General features: G+C 42.0%; 1 protein-coding gene across 2 annotated transcripts in view; it reads right to left on the bottom strand.

Annotated features, from left to right (window-relative positions):
* Window positions 1-7,182: 7,182 nt before the first annotated feature.
* The window catches only part of PIGN (phosphatidylinositol glycan anchor biosynthesis class N), a 98,636-nt gene continuing 89,490 nt past the window's right edge, over window positions 7,183-16,328 (bottom strand). For both annotated transcript variants that reach the window (XM_014872420.2, XM_088170471.1), the window contains 2 exons: window positions 15,596-15,648; window positions 7,183-7,516 (listed from right to left, as the gene is read on the bottom strand). In XM_014872420.2, the coding sequence (XP_014727906.2) occupies window positions 7,393-7,516; window positions 15,596-15,648 (177 nt within the window). In that variant the 3' untranslated portion in view covers window positions 7,183-7,392. The remainder of the gene's footprint in view (window positions 7,517-15,595; window positions 15,649-16,328) is intronic.

Here is a 16,328-nt window from a genome sequence, read left to right as displayed (position 1 = left end):
CTGGATTTTTGCCCAAGCTGCCAATCTTTTATAGTTAATCATTTATCACCCTGCTTATGTTCTGGTAGTTATGCTTCAGTGTGCAAATATGTAAATTGCTTTCGTAAAGCTCCATACACTGAGCGCAAATAATGCTTCCTCAGCCCTTTGCAGTTCTCCAGTCCTGTGACACCTCAGATAGATCAAGCGACACTTAGAACTGGCAAGAAAGTTACTTCTCCCTTAATTAAACAGAATCATTACCGTGTTAGTCTTCTTAATGGTGAGGCACATTCACAGACTTGCAAAGTAAGCAAATAAATAATGCCAGTTAGCTCTAACCTGACAAGTATCACACATTTTGCCTCTAGAAGGATGTACACCAATCCATCTTCCTCATCCACTTCCAGAGTGAGAAAGGGATCAAGCTGTCAAACGTATCATAAGCATATTTGCATAACTTTGGCACAGATTAAGTTCAATCACTCCCTACAAGGGTATTTGCAATGCATCACAAGGTAATTCTCCCAAACACTACTGACCGTTTTAATTTTTCTTTCCCTCCTGAGGTTAATTGCTGTGAACTACAGGGGAATGTCACCTCCACTTACCTGTGTTCTGTTGCTTTGTATTCAGAAACCTCACAGCTGCCGTGATTTTTCCACAAAGAATGAAAATCGCCACAAGGAGAGAAAATATAGTTACTGGCATTCAGTTCCAATATATTTATTGGAATGATAGGCAGCAATAGTGCCTCACTGAAAGAGAGCCTTAAAACACAATTAGTCTATAAATTGCAGAGCCAGTTATTCTGCGCTCCTGCCCGTGGGCCTTTCATGCACCCACTAATAAAAAGGCTGCTTCTCCCCAGATGTCAGGTACTTTTGCAAGAAATGAGCAGCAGGAAGGGAAAATGACAGAGTCTGTTCCCTTGCTCTGCAGAGCAACTTTCTGTAAAAATTTATTCTCTGTCAAGCAAACTGCCTGAAAAAAAACCCCTGCAATCAGCTACATTTTCTAAGAGGAAGCTTGAACACTGCTCAGATTGAGTCATATTAAAGCAAATTAATGCCAACAGCTGGTCTCACAATCATTACTTAGAAAAAACTAAACCTCAAGCTTTAAGTATAAATTTAAAAAAACACCCAACTCCTAAACAAACAAACAAAGCAGCAGCAAAGTAAGCAAATGGGCTCTCCCATGATAGACTGGCTGCCATTATGAATCACTGAACAGGACAAAACTCGTCCCTGGAACTGTCCTGTGTTTCAGCGCTGACTGCTAAATGCTCCTAAGATTCTCCTGCAGAGTTGGGCTGGTAGGTCAGGTTCTGGGCCACCCAGGACACGGATCACTAGAGAAGCAAAGGTAGGAGGGACCCTCAAGGGAAATCCTCATGCTTGGGAAAAAGAAATCTTAGGCAGGGTTCACTGCATGGCTGTTTTGGGATTGGCGAGGAAATAAAGTCCCAGGAAACGCGGAGCCTCAGACAAATTTCAGAAGGCTTGTGTTCAGTTCAGGTCCTGGAAGGAGATTTGGCCATCATCCCAAATATTAGGAGGTTTTCCTGCACTATGTAATTCTTTTTAAAATGACATGTATGTTAATTTCTTCTTTTGGCTGTACTACCAGTTAACTACCAAGTTACATTGAAGCAAGTAAGTTTGTAACATTTTAAAGAAAATATAATGTGTTAAAGTAGGTTAGAAGAGACACAGAAAGAAGATACCACTCCTATGAAAAAATACATGGTGGTGAAACAGATATTTTCCTTTCACAGTAGGTCAGATATAACAAGCCCTTGATGGAAAATAGCCACTCACTTCTGGAGATCTGGTGAGATGGAGACAAATATCTGAGCAGCTAAATATAGTTCTGGATAGCAGTGCTTTGTACAGTAAGTTCTAGTGTCTCTTAACTTAATATGGAAATTGATACAAAAATAAAATCACAGCATTTTCAGAGTGTGTCTCTGCTTGCGTGCTCACCAGGACTCACACCACCAAATTTCATCCTCTGTTGAAATTACTCTGTAGTTTTTGTTTTGCACTGCCTCACATGCCAAGAAGGCAGAATAATCACGTCCATCACTAAAAGGCCACATCTATTGAGATATATAAAGGTTACTCCACAGAAAGTCAATACGAGAACTGCACTGAGAATGCCTTGTCCTTCAGCACTTCCACAAGAGTGATAAGCTGTTTAATTACAGGAGTCTAGGTCTTGGTCAGAGGTTTCCCCAGTCCCAAATGCCAGTGGTTCAATTGTGCAATGTTTGTTACTGGACATGTGCCCTTTGGATCAGCTTGTGGTTGCTGAAGCTCAGGGTCAGGCTTGGGCAGGTACTGCTGGAGCTGCAAACCCCTCAAGAAAGAAGAGGAGGCAGTGGTAACAGTGAAGGGCCATGGTAGTGACACATGACTTTCTCATATTTCTCCTCCCTTCCTACTTAAAGGCAAAAACTTTGGACCCAGCTGTGATTGCTTTTGCAGTGATTTAAATTTAGGCCAGGCCTGACTCTATTCTTCCCGGTCCCTTGATCAACCACTGGCCCCATCTTCAGGTGTGCAGGACTTGGTGGCTGTACACTGGGTCCCAGGACAATTCAGGTCAGGAAGGACCTCCTTGCAGCAGAGGTGACACCCTGAGAAGAAGGGTGCAGATGGCAGGAAATTCAGAGCAGAAGTGGGCTCCATCCCTACTGTATCCCACTGAAGTCACAGATGGCTGGGGGGAACTTGCTCTGGTGCTTTTTCTCCCTGTCACAGAGAAAGCACTGGATGATATCCAGCCATTATTAACAGGTTTGTCAGCAGTACTGACCTGAGCAAGAGGTAAACCTTTAAGTCAACTTCCCTTTATGTAACACTAGAGGCACTTGCTCCTACAACTCACATGGAAAATAAAATGCAAACAAAACAAGGTGTGTTGTCATCCATTTTGTATTATCCACCTTCAAAGCTGGAAAGTTATGCCAAGCATAACTCAAACAAATAATGAAAATATCAACAAGCTTGAGTTCAAAGGTCATGGGAAGAGGGAGAGTGCCATGCTTTCAGCCTTCTTCCTCCTCTCTTCAGTCCTCAAATGCTAAAATACTGTGCCCTACTCTAAGATGAAGAGGGAGCTCTTACGGGAAGCAGCTAATACAGAGCCTCTGAAAGCAGATGAACTGGTTTCAACACTACACATCCTTATGAACATAACAAGTCAAGAGAGACCACAGAGAACTGCAAATAATTTGGTGACCAGCAGCTGCTGTGACGGTCAGTTCTGGCTCACCATAAGCTCTGTCTCATGGATGGATAACCAGGACTGATCTGGGGCTATACCACACACCTAGCAGCTCTGTGAGACAGGTTCCCATACCTTCCCCAGCTGTAGCTTGTGGGAAGCTTTGTGGGAAGCTTCCCACAAAGCAGCTTCCCAACAACACGCAGAAGACAGTTTTTCACCTTCAGGCTAGATGAAGCCATGTGATGATGGAGAAGGGGGCATCTGGAGATGTCCCACCACAGTGCCACACAGCACATCCCAGAGCAGGTGCAAGACAGAAATTCTCCCTTCCCTACCACAACTATAGTTCCCAAAAATATTCTCTTGAGCTGGCTCCTGCTCACAGAACCCCACATCTACCAGATGCAGAAGCATGACACTCTCCATGTTCTCACAGCCTTTTTGCCAAAGACATCTGGGAGAAGTACTGCCATCACTCCAAAGCCACAAGAAAAGGGACTGCAGGATTCACACAAACAATCCGGAGAAGTAATGAGCATCACATCCTAACAAATTAGCTGGGGTGGTAAGAGCTGAAAAAATATTTGCACTGTGGCTTCTCCAAACCAGACACTGCAGTTTAAGGTTTGGGTGAGATCATGGATGTTCATTCAGATCTTCGTTCTCATTCAAAAATGTGAAGATTGTACCAGACTTACAACTAACAGGCACGGCCTGCACTGAAATTGCCAAAGCTTGTAAAATCTGATTTACTCTGTGAGGGAGAAGGGGAAATTATTTAGTTTGAGTCATAAGAGGTCTTGATACAATCTAAGCTTCATCATTTCTGAAGAAACAGCTCACTCCCTGGGCAGATATCAAAAGGCTGCTGTGTACAGCCTTGATAACAAAAAAGCAGAGAGCAATTACTAGTGCTGAAGATTACAAGACCTTTGTATCTGCTGCTCTTCAGTACAGTTTCTCTTGCATTACACCACCTGATGGGTACTCTAGGTTTATGATTAGCTCTTCACGGATCCTTGGATTTGAAACCAAGAAGATAGAAGCTTTGCAGAGGTTTTTAATTAAAAAGAAATAAAAAATTGTGCCACTCTTGACATAAATAACAATGCCAATCTACCTGCGTTTTCCAGCTTAAGGTTTTCTCTCTCTGGAGCCTCACCTGCTCCAGAGTCAGAGAGTGTGCAGCTCTGCTGCAGGTGAAAGAAGGAAGGCAGAAGGGCTTGGGGAAATTCTACCTTCACATTCTTCACACGTGCTAGAACCCTCTGCTGGCTCAGAACCCCCCTTCTGTGGCCTGAATCCTGTTGGGACCCCATGAAGAGGAATGATGATGCTTGAAGACCCATAAGTAGAACAGAAGAATGCTTAAACCCATCCAAACAAAATTTTATTCCCGATCTTAGCTGCTAAGGTTAGGGAGGGCGTTGTATTGCTGATGCCATTTGTTTCTAGAGAATACACGTCTGTGGGAGAGAAGAGTCGACTTTGTCACACATCCCATGGGGCTGTGTAAAGTAGCTGAGTGGGAGAATTTTTGACACCTCTCCATGCTGGAGTCAACCCAGAAGTGCAGGCCAAGAGTCCAGCAAGAGCCTTCCCTGGGGAGATGCAAGAATAGCACAGCCAATCCTGCTTCTCCATGAGAGCTGCTCTCCAGCACTCCCGTGGCTTCTGATAGAAACTGAATTCACAAATGACACAGAGAAGCAAGGAACCAGAGGAGGAAAGGGAAAGGGCAGCTGAGGTAGCTACCACCATGGCCCAACCAGAGCAAATGACAAACAAGAACAACACACATATTGCAAATATTCCCCTGTGCTCATTATCCCCTTTCTTCTCCTACAAGAAGAACGTAAGAAACAAAATTCACTTGGCAGAAAAAGGTGCCAGGGAAACCATAGGCAGCAAGAGTAACTGATGCAGGTTGTACTTAGCACATTCATTTCCATTTGCCTGCATAACAGAGTATATAGATTATTCCTACTACCACAGACAAGCAGCACCACATGCAGTGGGCTGAGATGCTGCTTTATTTACCATGTGGTAAAAAAAAGGCATCAGGCTTGATATCCTCTGCATTCTCCCAGGGATCCTGCAGTGCCAGCAGTATGTACCTCCCAATAGGTAGGTACATCTATCTTATCATGGATAACAAGCAATTCTGATGAGTTTGCAAAAGGTGTGACTAAGGGTGGCAGCCCTGTGAGTCCCACATCCCCAATTTTTCAGTCAATTTCTTCACATCACATCTAGGCCAGCTGTTCATCTGCTCCCATCAGTGAATTTGTTCTACAAACACTAGTTCTGCAAAGCAGTCACTCCAGCAATGGAGACTGGGATGGTCAACGGCTTAGGTGTGTGTACTGAAGGGACAACACTGTGGACAGAGGTCTCAAGACATCAGTTAGGTCCCAGAAAGCTGAGGATACACTAAGTACCCACAATGATACAGTATACTGTAGATCCTTGTGGAGTGAGGCTGAGGTGAGGACAGCTCTCCATAGCAGACAGTCACTGGATCCTAGAACAAGTGAGGCACATTCCCATGCCTACACACAGACTTTGCTGTAGTGGCAACTTCCCAGCTGCTCATGGTTGCTCCTTGCCTTGGCTGTAGGGTACAACCACCAGCACCAAGCACATGTCCACCTCTAGGTGGGCAGTCTGCAGGTACAGCCTGTAACAGATGCAAAATATCTTCTGAGACTGAGGCCAGCTGTGAGGCAACATGCCCAGAAAGACCACTGGACCACCACTTAGTGGAAAAAATTACTCCCTTAACAGTACTCAGACACTCTCACAAGGCACTCTGAAGCTGCACGGATGACTGCAGGCCTGTGATGGCATTTTTTTCTAGTACCCAACAAGCAGATGGAGGTTTGTGACCGGTTTTTCCCAGCCAAACTTCCTGCAGAGGGATGACTAGTTTTCAGAGTGTGTAACAGACATGTGACCATGGCCAAATGCCAGATGGCTGGAAAGAGCATTGGAGAAGCCCTCATGATACATGTCTAGCCTTGGCTGCCAGCATCATGCACCATATGTATCAGCTCCCAGACAGAAAGGCCTGGCTGCTAGTTGGGAGTGTGACACAGGGATATTACACAGCACAGATTTCAGTGATGCCATCACAGAATGGGCCAGAATGAACAACATTTTTTCTTTTCCTTGCTTCTCACTTGTAATCATTATATACAGGGAATCTACATTAGATTCATTGTGCAGCCATTACTGATACTTGTAATCAGGAGCAGAATACAAGTAGAAAGAAGGACAAAGAAACAAAAAAATAGCCTCCACATGGCATCACTTTCTGCAAGCCAGCAACTTCAGCTGCAGTGTTATGACCTCTTTATGCTGATATAACTCTGGGCTGCTATGGAAACAATCAGCCCTAACCTTCCTGCCCACCCTGTCATAAGCTGGCCCAGGGAACCTGACTGCTATTTAACCAGTTTGCTTTTCATTTGGATCAGCTACCTGAGTGTCATACTGCTCAGCCCACCCAAGCTCAGGAGGCAGCAGGAGAGCACAGTCAGCAGCAGCAATTCACAACAGGATGAGCTGAAAGATGCTGCCTTACACCAGCAGCCTCAGCACACCAGCCTTAACTTACCTCAAGATATTCTCACAGGCACGCTGACACGGCTTGCAAAAAGCACAGCCTATTTCAGAGATATTCCAACACCTGAGCCACATCAGTTACACACAAACCAGTGATCTACCCAGACTGATTTCATTCATGCCTTAGTCTGGGAGGTGCTTATGTGAGACATGAAATGAAGCTAGAAATTTGCAGGCTTCTATTGAGAGTATGTGTGAACAAACAGCTGGGAGACAAGTTATAACAGCAAAAAAAGAAAAAATCCACCTCCCCCAAAAATAACCCAACCTAGAAGACAGTTGCCTATATATTTTAAAAAGAATTTTGTTGCTGTTTTCATTTTCAAGAAATATGTACGCTTGAAGAATAAACAGAGGCTTTTTTATTCCCATATTCCCATTGGTGTCTAAATGGCAACCCTCAAATGCAAATTTCAGTCATGTGACAGCATTTAATCTGTATCAGCGTAGCACTCTGATCGCTGGATGGGGTTTTGCACTCTAGTCCATTAACCCTTATTTACATTCCAGAGTTGGAGGTTGGTTCAGAGGAAACCTGAGGATGCTTTATCATGTGGAATGGTGCTTAGTCCTTCTGGGAAGTCCAATTCTCTGTGTAGTTAACAGCTGGGCCAGTCCATTCATCACCATCATAAATATGGTCAGTGACATCACCAGCACATAGTGGCTGATGCTGCAAGGAAGAGACAGATAAAAGTGAGAGAAAAATTTACAGAGTATAGAAAAAAAAAACCCCAGACATAAACAACCCTTTGAATATTAATTTTTTCCATTTTAAGCCTAATTGTTCGCCTAAGATGTAACTTTATACACACTGCTCTTAGAAGACAAGTATTGCAGAAGTCTTGACATGCAGAAACCCAAGTCTCTGACAAAATAAAATGGCGGGGACAACACAAAACACAACTGAGCACATACCAAGTGAGTAACAGTACAGGTATACTTTTCATTCAAATGGATAATTCAGTATATGTGAGTGAAACAGTTGCAAAAGTTTCATTTGCTATCAACTATAACAGAATCTAGACAGAACTTGCCATCAAGCAGACATTCCTTGGTAGTAAGACAACTCAGATATTTATGTCAGATGAACTCCAATTTTCTAGAGAAAACACTGTTCTAGTGACAAATACCTTTAAGAAAAAAAAAAAAAAACAGAACCAAAACCCCATTATTTTTTCCCTGAACATTGCTAAAATTTGTGGAATTCTCTGCTGTGGTAGCACATGCAAAGACTTGAAAGAGATGAGTTAAAGAGTGGCTAATAAACACAATATGAAGATGCAGCTTCTGGGTTAGGATGTCCTGAAGCCACTAATGATTAAAAGGCTAAAAAGCAGTGAGCTTGTCCTCTACTTGCTCAAATTCTGTTACCTGAGGTTCACTGGTGTTACAGATGGGCTATTTAGAGTCAGACTAAGATTTGATCCAGGACATTCAGCACTCTGTGTTCAATGGGTTCAAGGCCTATTTGGAATTAAATCTGGCTAAGGATGTCAAGAATAACAAGAAGGGCTTCTTCAAAGACACCAATAACACAAGGAAAACTACGGAAAATGTGAGCCTGCTACTGAATGGTGCAGGGACCCTTGCAACAGAGGCTGCAGAAAAGGCTGAGAAACTGAATGCATTCTTTGTTTCAGCCTTTACTGCCAAGGCTAGCTCTCAAGAATCCCTGACCCAGGAGATCAGGAATAAAGCCTACAGGAAGGCAGACTTTCCCTTCATGTGGGAGAACTGGATTACAGACCATTAATTCAAACCTGACATCTACATGTGCAGATGCCTCCTCAGCAAGTTCCCTGATGGCACAAAGCTGGGAGGAGTGGCTGATAGCTCAGAGGGCTGTGCAGCCCCTCAGAACAACCTCAACAGGTTGGAGAGATGGGCAGAGAAGAACTGCCTGAGATTTAACAAAGGCAAATGCAGGGTCCTGCACCTGGGGAAGAATAACCCCAAGCACTAGTACAGGCTGGGGGCTGATGCTGTAGAGCAGCTCTGTAGAGAAGGACCTGGGGTTCTGGTGGACAATGAGCTGTCCATGAGCCAGCAGTGTGTCCTTGTGCCCAAGAAGGACAAAGGTATCCTGGGGTGCACTAGGAAGAGCATTGTTGCCAGCAGGTCGAGGGAGGTGATCCTGTCCCTCTGCTCAGCCCTGGTGAGGTCACATTTGGGGTGCTGTGTCCAGTTCTGAGCTTCTCAGTACAAGAAAGACATGGAGCTCCTGGAGCAGGTCCAGCAGATGGTGACAAGGATGATCAAGGGACTAAGAGACTGGAGCACACCCCTTACGAGGGAAGGCTGAGAGAGCTGCTCCTGTTCAGTCTTGAGAAGAAACAAGTGAGAAAGGACCTCTTCAATGTCTATCAGTATCTGAAGGGAGGGTGTCAAGAGGATGGATGGCTCTTCTTGGTGGTGCCAAGCAACAGAACAAGAGGCAATGGGCACAAACTGGAACACAGGCAGTTCCACCTCGACATGAGGAACAACTTCTTTAGTGTGCAGGTGATGAGTACTGGAACAAGGCTGCCCAGGGAGGCTGTAGAGTCTCCTTCCCTGGAAAAAAGCCATCTGGGGACAATCCTGACTAATGTGTTCTGGGGGACCCTGCTTGACCAGAGAGGCTGGACTAGGTGACCTCCAGTGATCCTACTTCAACCACTGTGTGATTCTGTAAGATCTGAATCGCATACTGTTAATGTAAAGCACTAGTCATTCAGAGAGCAGAAATCTTCCAAAACCAGTGACATTTCAGGTTAGAGCTGCAGATTAAAACACTGCTGCACCCACGTCCATCGTGCATCCAGAGTGGCTTTGGTTTTTCCTGGGACTACTGAAGAAACTAGTCTCTGACATGAGGTACCCATACCTCCTGATGACCCATACCTATTATTCCAAAGTAGATGGCTCTTTAGGACAAACAGAGTAACTTCAGACTCGATGATGTCTGAGTTTAGTCACAAAAAAGGATTGCAAGGAACGCTTGCTGGCTTAATGACCTGGAATTTCTGCCAAAGGACTCATTCAGTTTGAGAGTTTAGCCACAGAAGAGCAGTAAAGCTCATAATGCCAACGCTATCAATCCTCACAGCCCTGAGACTGTGACAACTCTGGCGCTAGCCTAGCACAATTTAGCCCTGTGAAGTGGAGAAGCACCAGTTCTCAACAAAGATGGGCCACTAACCAGTGTGAGAATAAAAGTAATCCAAAAAGTTCTTCCACAGCCGGGGTGCCAGTGACCAAAGATCCAAACATGGATTACATGAAAACAGACTGGATGCATGCTGTAAGATTTTTCTCTTTGAGTCTGATTAAAACATCTCACATATACCTTGCTCAAAATACTTAGTTTTAAGAAATCAATTAGAAAAACTCACTATCATAAAAAGGCTCAGACCTAAATGAGTGGCAGAGCAGCACATCTATGAAAGCCAAGCTCCTGTTCCATTTCTGTGGCGAAGATATAAGAAGGGACACAGGGAGAGCATGAAGTCAGGCACAAAGCCTACTGTCACCTGCTCAGTGCACTCTGGGCTTCATAGTTCACAGCACATTTACAACAACAAAGATAAACTCCCTCAAGAGCTGCCCTTGAGAGACCACCTGGGTGTGTTACAACATTGGCTTCAGGTCTCTATGGGAAAGGACACATTGACACGAAACTCAAACCCTTGCTACAGTTATCTTCATGGCGTAATGTGCCCTTGGGGACTGTACATCCACCACAGGTAGATAAAGTTGCTGGCTCTTAAGGGAACAGCCACTCCAGTAAATAACTGGACACTCAGTGTCTCCTGTCTTAGGTGTAACACCTCAGCTTTCCTTCCCACCTGGCACCAGAACTCTAGTTTTTCATGTAAGCAGCAAACACCACTTTCCTTGTAAGTTTCAAAGAAAGCTTGAATGAGAAATCTGAAAAATCACACACCAAATGAAAACCCTGCCTTTATACCCTGAAACCATCACAGACCATGCATGATCCCAGAGAAGCATCTCAGTTCCTATGCACTCTCCAAAAGGAGCTCCTTCAGAAGTGATCAGTGATTTGGGAGGGGCTTTCTCAAAGCAAAAAGGTCACTTCAAACTCTGTTTAGCCACCTGTCAGCTGAGGGACTGGATCCTCCATACTTTTGTAAAGAAGAGTATTGCACACACTCCTCCCTTGCCATACTGCAAAAGTCTGCACAGTTATGCTCCTTTAATTTAAAAAAAAAAAAAATCAGACATTCAAATACATATATATAGTGCCATAGAGCACAAAAAAAAAATTCCAATCTATTTATCATGTAATTACAAAGAGCGAGCATCTCTGGGGCTCTCAGCAACCAGTACTGCACTGCCTGCGAGCAGCTCTGCCTGGTAAACTACTTTTTAGGCCGAGGTAATGCTGTATTTAAACAAAGAAAACAAGACTCTTACACAAGACTCTGCCACAACAGCAGTGTCAAATCTTGATCCCTATACAATTCAGAACCTGCACCCTTAACTGGATCTGCAGTTACAGTGAAGGTGGTTATTTTTAAAATAAGCTTTCTGCATCAGAAATCAAACCTGAGCTAATGAGGAGTGAGATTCTAGGCTCCAGGCAAATTATATCCATGTGGAAGAAGATCCATTTAACAGGTACAAGAGAAGAGCATAATGGGGCACTGTGGGGCAATGCTTATAAAGGAGGAGATGGCAGAGGTAGCAGGTGTGGGGGATCATGGATGATCTACGGTAAGGCAGCACTGTTGAGTTGAAAAGTGAGTGCGTATGGATCAATGTTAGCAGGCAAAGCTGGTGGTAGGAGAAAGTTTTATCAGGGAGCAAGACACCTGTTTCAGTAGCAAGAAACCATAAGGAGAACATATGAGGTACTACCACCTGTGGCTTTGTGACAGTGTATATTGGTGAGAAAAAAAGAACACAAGAAGAATCTAAGATATTAAAAAAATGAGGGGGGTAGATGGTGGGAATCAATCTTGTTCCAACACTTGGCTTTCTCCCAAGACAGGCTAATTCTTAAGATGACAGACCTGATTAGAAGCTGGAAAGACAAGAAGGTGGAGTAAGTCACCATAGCAATTAAAAAAACTATAAACAAAAAAAAAGTAAAACAAAAAACAACTTGTGCAAGGACTGGGATGAGCACTCTCCAGAAGAGTCTGGAAACATTATTTCTACATGACATGCTCTTTGAACTGTTCCCAAGCATGCACACTGACACCCCAGATTTAGATTCTGAATTTTTAGTTTCCTGCTTTTCCAGCCAAGATGCCACACCCTCTCTCCTCAGTTTGACCAAAAACAAATCACAAAATTTTGTTTTAACAGTTTGACCTAGAAGCCCCAGCACCCCAATCCTGAAATCTATACTGTTATTCCTAAAACCTAAAAAGAAAAATTCTGTGCTTTATTTATGTCCCCTGACCTTTAAAACTCCAGAAGAACAGTTAAGATAATATCTTTATCTTCCAGCAGCTATAAAGAGAAAGAATATTACAGTATGTGTCTATATAAAGCTATATAATAGCCATATAAAGAACCTTTAAGATTTATCTTTACTATCAGGTTATACAACTATTTACAAAGTGCATATACTATAAAGATATAGTAGGCTTTAAAGGCTATTTCTCTCTCTTTCTGGAAATCTACAGATAGAGATAGACAAACACACCTTTTAAGCTGCAGAGAATTATTTTAGTGACAAAGAAGCTGAAAAGCTAGCTATTCCATTTGGCTGTTATTCAAAAATAGAAGGATCTGTCAGAACAAACTTCTCACGATAATGTATTACACATTGATACATCAAAAACACTAGAAAAATTACATTATTATTTTTAAGAAATGTAAAGGTGTGTTCTTCTAGGGCATATGATGCAATTCAGGTTATCTCAAGGTATATAGGTAGAGGGCAAGGTTAGCAGACCTTAGAAGTTTGCATAAGCTGCTGTTTTGAGTTCTGCATTCACTGCAAGATTATTATCCCATTATTATATCAAAACAATGAAGAGCACTCTCTGAAAGACAAGCTCACATTGATTTTGGCATGACCATTAAGAAAAGGGGCTTTAAAACTTTCTAAGAAGCCATAAATATTTATGGAAATTGATAATTTACTGAGAGGAGGGAATCAGTGGTGCGTTGATAATTTGCTGAATGTGGTAATACAGGACTGTATGCTGGATCTGTTGCTGCTCAACATTTCATTAACAAACTAGAAGAGTGGAAGAGGTAGAAATCTGTTTCCCTTCAAAGACAATACTTATGTGACGTGGTGTATTTCACTGGGAGAATAAAGACATCATACTGTTAAGGCAAATGTGAGGCATGGTAAAATGTCACGTCATGTGGTTAAGGCATAGTAGAATAGGATGTAAAAGCCAGGAGTTAGGGGTGAAATTTTTAAAAATAGAAAATGTCAGTTCAGTAAACAAACCTTACTTCCAAACAATGAGATCCACTAGGAAAGAAAACATCAAGGTGAAAAAAGCAGTGAAGGTCTTTTTATTGTAAAGGATTTAAAGCCAGCTCATCTACACAAACCTTGGCTATTGGAAAAACCAAATACTGCCTAATGAGTCTCCTACTCAACTTGCATATTCTTAATATAAGAGAGAACATACAGAACTTTTGAACCGTGGTAATTAGAAAATCCTTGGAAAGCCCATCACCACAAACAGGATGAGTAAGGAAACACACATCAAAGCTTTACAAATACATAGCATATACACCACTGGACTCTGAGAGACTCGAGAGGAATCGATCTCCACCAGGCAATTAAGCTGCTGGTTTTCTACCTCTCGTTTTACTCATGTGGTAACCAGTAACATAACACAAATCCAGATATCTTTGCTGACACACACATATGTACTTCCTATCAGTGTGACAAGTAACAAAGAAAAATATAAGAGCAGCTGTCACTAAGATGCTCCAATTCTCAGGAAAGTTTCGGCAACATGGAAAACGTCAACTGAGAAAGGGTATTTTCAGACGTTGCTGTCAAAGCAGCAACAGACAACACTGCAATAAGAATGCCACAGAGCTGTCACTGCACATGCAACAGGAGGACAGGAAAGAGCTATATTAGTATCTCACTCCCACTGGTTTTGGGAATCACCCAAAACCCCTTGAAGTTCATCTTCCCTTTCAGGAACAAACAAACAAACAAAAAAATCTTCTGCTGTTGCCTGCTAATTTTGCCAAGCCTGAGGATCACACATTAGAAATCTCCTCAGAGGAGAAAATTCTGGTGCCAAAATAATGCTCATGGTAGACAAAAGGAGGACCTCTTAGCTCTGCACCTATGGCTTCACTTCCTTCCTTATGCAATCTAATTATTCTTCTAATGTGCATATACATACCTGCATATAAAACATATATAAAGAGATGACAATAAAATAACATAGGTGGTAGAGTCAAGCACTCAAAAGTGAAATTATGACAGAGGCTGCCTGAAGATTATGCATTTCTGTGTTAAAAATTAATCACAAATCACTCTTTCAAAAGGCCTTTTTCAGTGCTTTCTTCAGTGATGAAAACACACACACAGAAAGGCAGAATTACAGTGGTGCATAATGAGCTCTCCTAAACTCTTCAGAATAAGGCAACCTTCCAGCTAAAATAGATCCAGCAATGCATTACTGTTGTAAAGCTCTAGCTATAAAGACCACGCATCAGAGAGGAAGTTTTTGGGTACTTGTAACAATTTATACTTTTGCTGCTAACTCCCAATTAAAAAAAATCTTGCCCAACAGAACAGAAATTTTCTGAAGGCTTTAATATCCTTATTAATCTGCAGAGGAATTCAAACCAAAGGATGAAGCCCTCTGACTTACCATAAACAGACCATAGCAAGGAAGTGTGATGCTAAAGTGACATTTTCACTGTTGGATCTGAGTGTACCTCTGCCCACCAGGAGCCTTCAAAAGGCAATGATGAGCTGGAATTGGACCCTCCAAAGAAAGCAGGCAGTACACGTGTGCACATGTGTGTCCACATACAACTGGGAATGCTGGGGCTCACAAAAGCAAAGCACAGAGTATATGTAGACTAAACAGAATATTAACAATGGGTCACTATTCAGCTTCTGTTTAAATAACAGTGTCAAGTGACCAGATTGGCTGGATTAGTAACAACGCATTCCCTACTAAGCTTATTACAGCATTTTATCTATTTCCACAACTCAGGGAAGGCAAATCTGAAATGTGTATTCCTTGTATTTGAGGTTAATATGACTCATAACACAAAACAAATTCTCTCATTTTAGCTGGAATTGCTATGTTTAAATGCTAAACTCTTCCCCAACTAGGGGGTGAAAAATTGCATGGACCATGGTAGCCACCAACATATTTACATAACGTTCACTAATTCACATTGAACTGTATCTAGTTAAGCCTCCATATACAAGATAATTAACAACGTCAATAAATTGTTATTTTAACAGTGATTACAACTACTTAAAAGGCAGAACATTAATTAAAATACTTTTTGTGTAATTACTCTTCAAACAAATCCTAATAACTGTATTTCTTGCCATGCTGGATTTATTACTTACTCTACGTTGCCTGGGCACAGATTTTAAGACACAAGTTTAAAGCTTGGGATATGTATACATATGTGTGCACATGTGTTTAAAGTATGGGGAACATCCCTGAAGTATTTGATTAAGCAGAGTAATTGGAAAAAATTACAAGAATTATGAGTAGATAAACAATAGTATGAACCCATGAAGCTTTAAAAATGCAACAGAAGCAAAAGGGTACTGTACCTTGTGCCAATATCCAGCCAGCTTCCATAATCTTTAACCAAAAAGAAAAAATGCTAGGAAATAAAACAACTTTGATTAGTACATCAACACTGCACAATTTGAAACAGAAGATAAAACCCCAAATTTTTCAGGCGGCTTACTCCAAATTTCTAATTCTTCACATAGAATGAGCACAAGATCTTTCCAGGAATGATTATTTGGACCACGGTAAAGAACAGTGTAGGAACCAGAAATAGATTTAACATGGTATCAAACAAAAATGTCAAGATATGGACTAAGTTCTGTCTAGCTTTCTAGAGAAATACCAGAACTTTTTCAATAAGAAAAGTCAAACCACCTTATTGTTTGAAATAACATGCCAAATAACACATAGTGCCTAAAAGTTTTTGTGGAATTTCAACACAAATGTCTTTGGGCAACTCTGGCAGTTCTCCACCTGTAAAGTGGGAATAATGTTGGGAGGAGATTGTACCTATCTATTAGTGAACTCCCCTAATTCTAGTTGGTGGCCCAATTGATTTAAGACAACAAGCATGTTCTCTTTCTGTCCTGCTACTTGCTCTTTTCTTTAGTTCCTACTTTCTCTTTTCTTGACAGAGTTCCACGTATCTCCTACAAACCTCTTAGGTATTTTTTTTTGTTTGTACACCAAGTACATACCTGCTAATTGTTACAAAGTAATTAAACCAAAATAGGAGAATACGTGAGATATAAGACCTGGATATACTGAGGC

This window comes from Sturnus vulgaris, chromosome 1, assembly GCF_052056855.1.
Source record: "Sturnus vulgaris isolate bStuVul1 chromosome 1, bStuVul1.hap1, whole genome shotgun sequence".
Classification (NCBI taxonomy): domain Eukaryota; kingdom Metazoa; phylum Chordata; class Aves; order Passeriformes; family Sturnidae; genus Sturnus; species Sturnus vulgaris.
The sequence above is the reverse complement of the archived record's forward strand: the minus strand, read 5'-3'. Positions and strand labels throughout refer to the sequence as shown.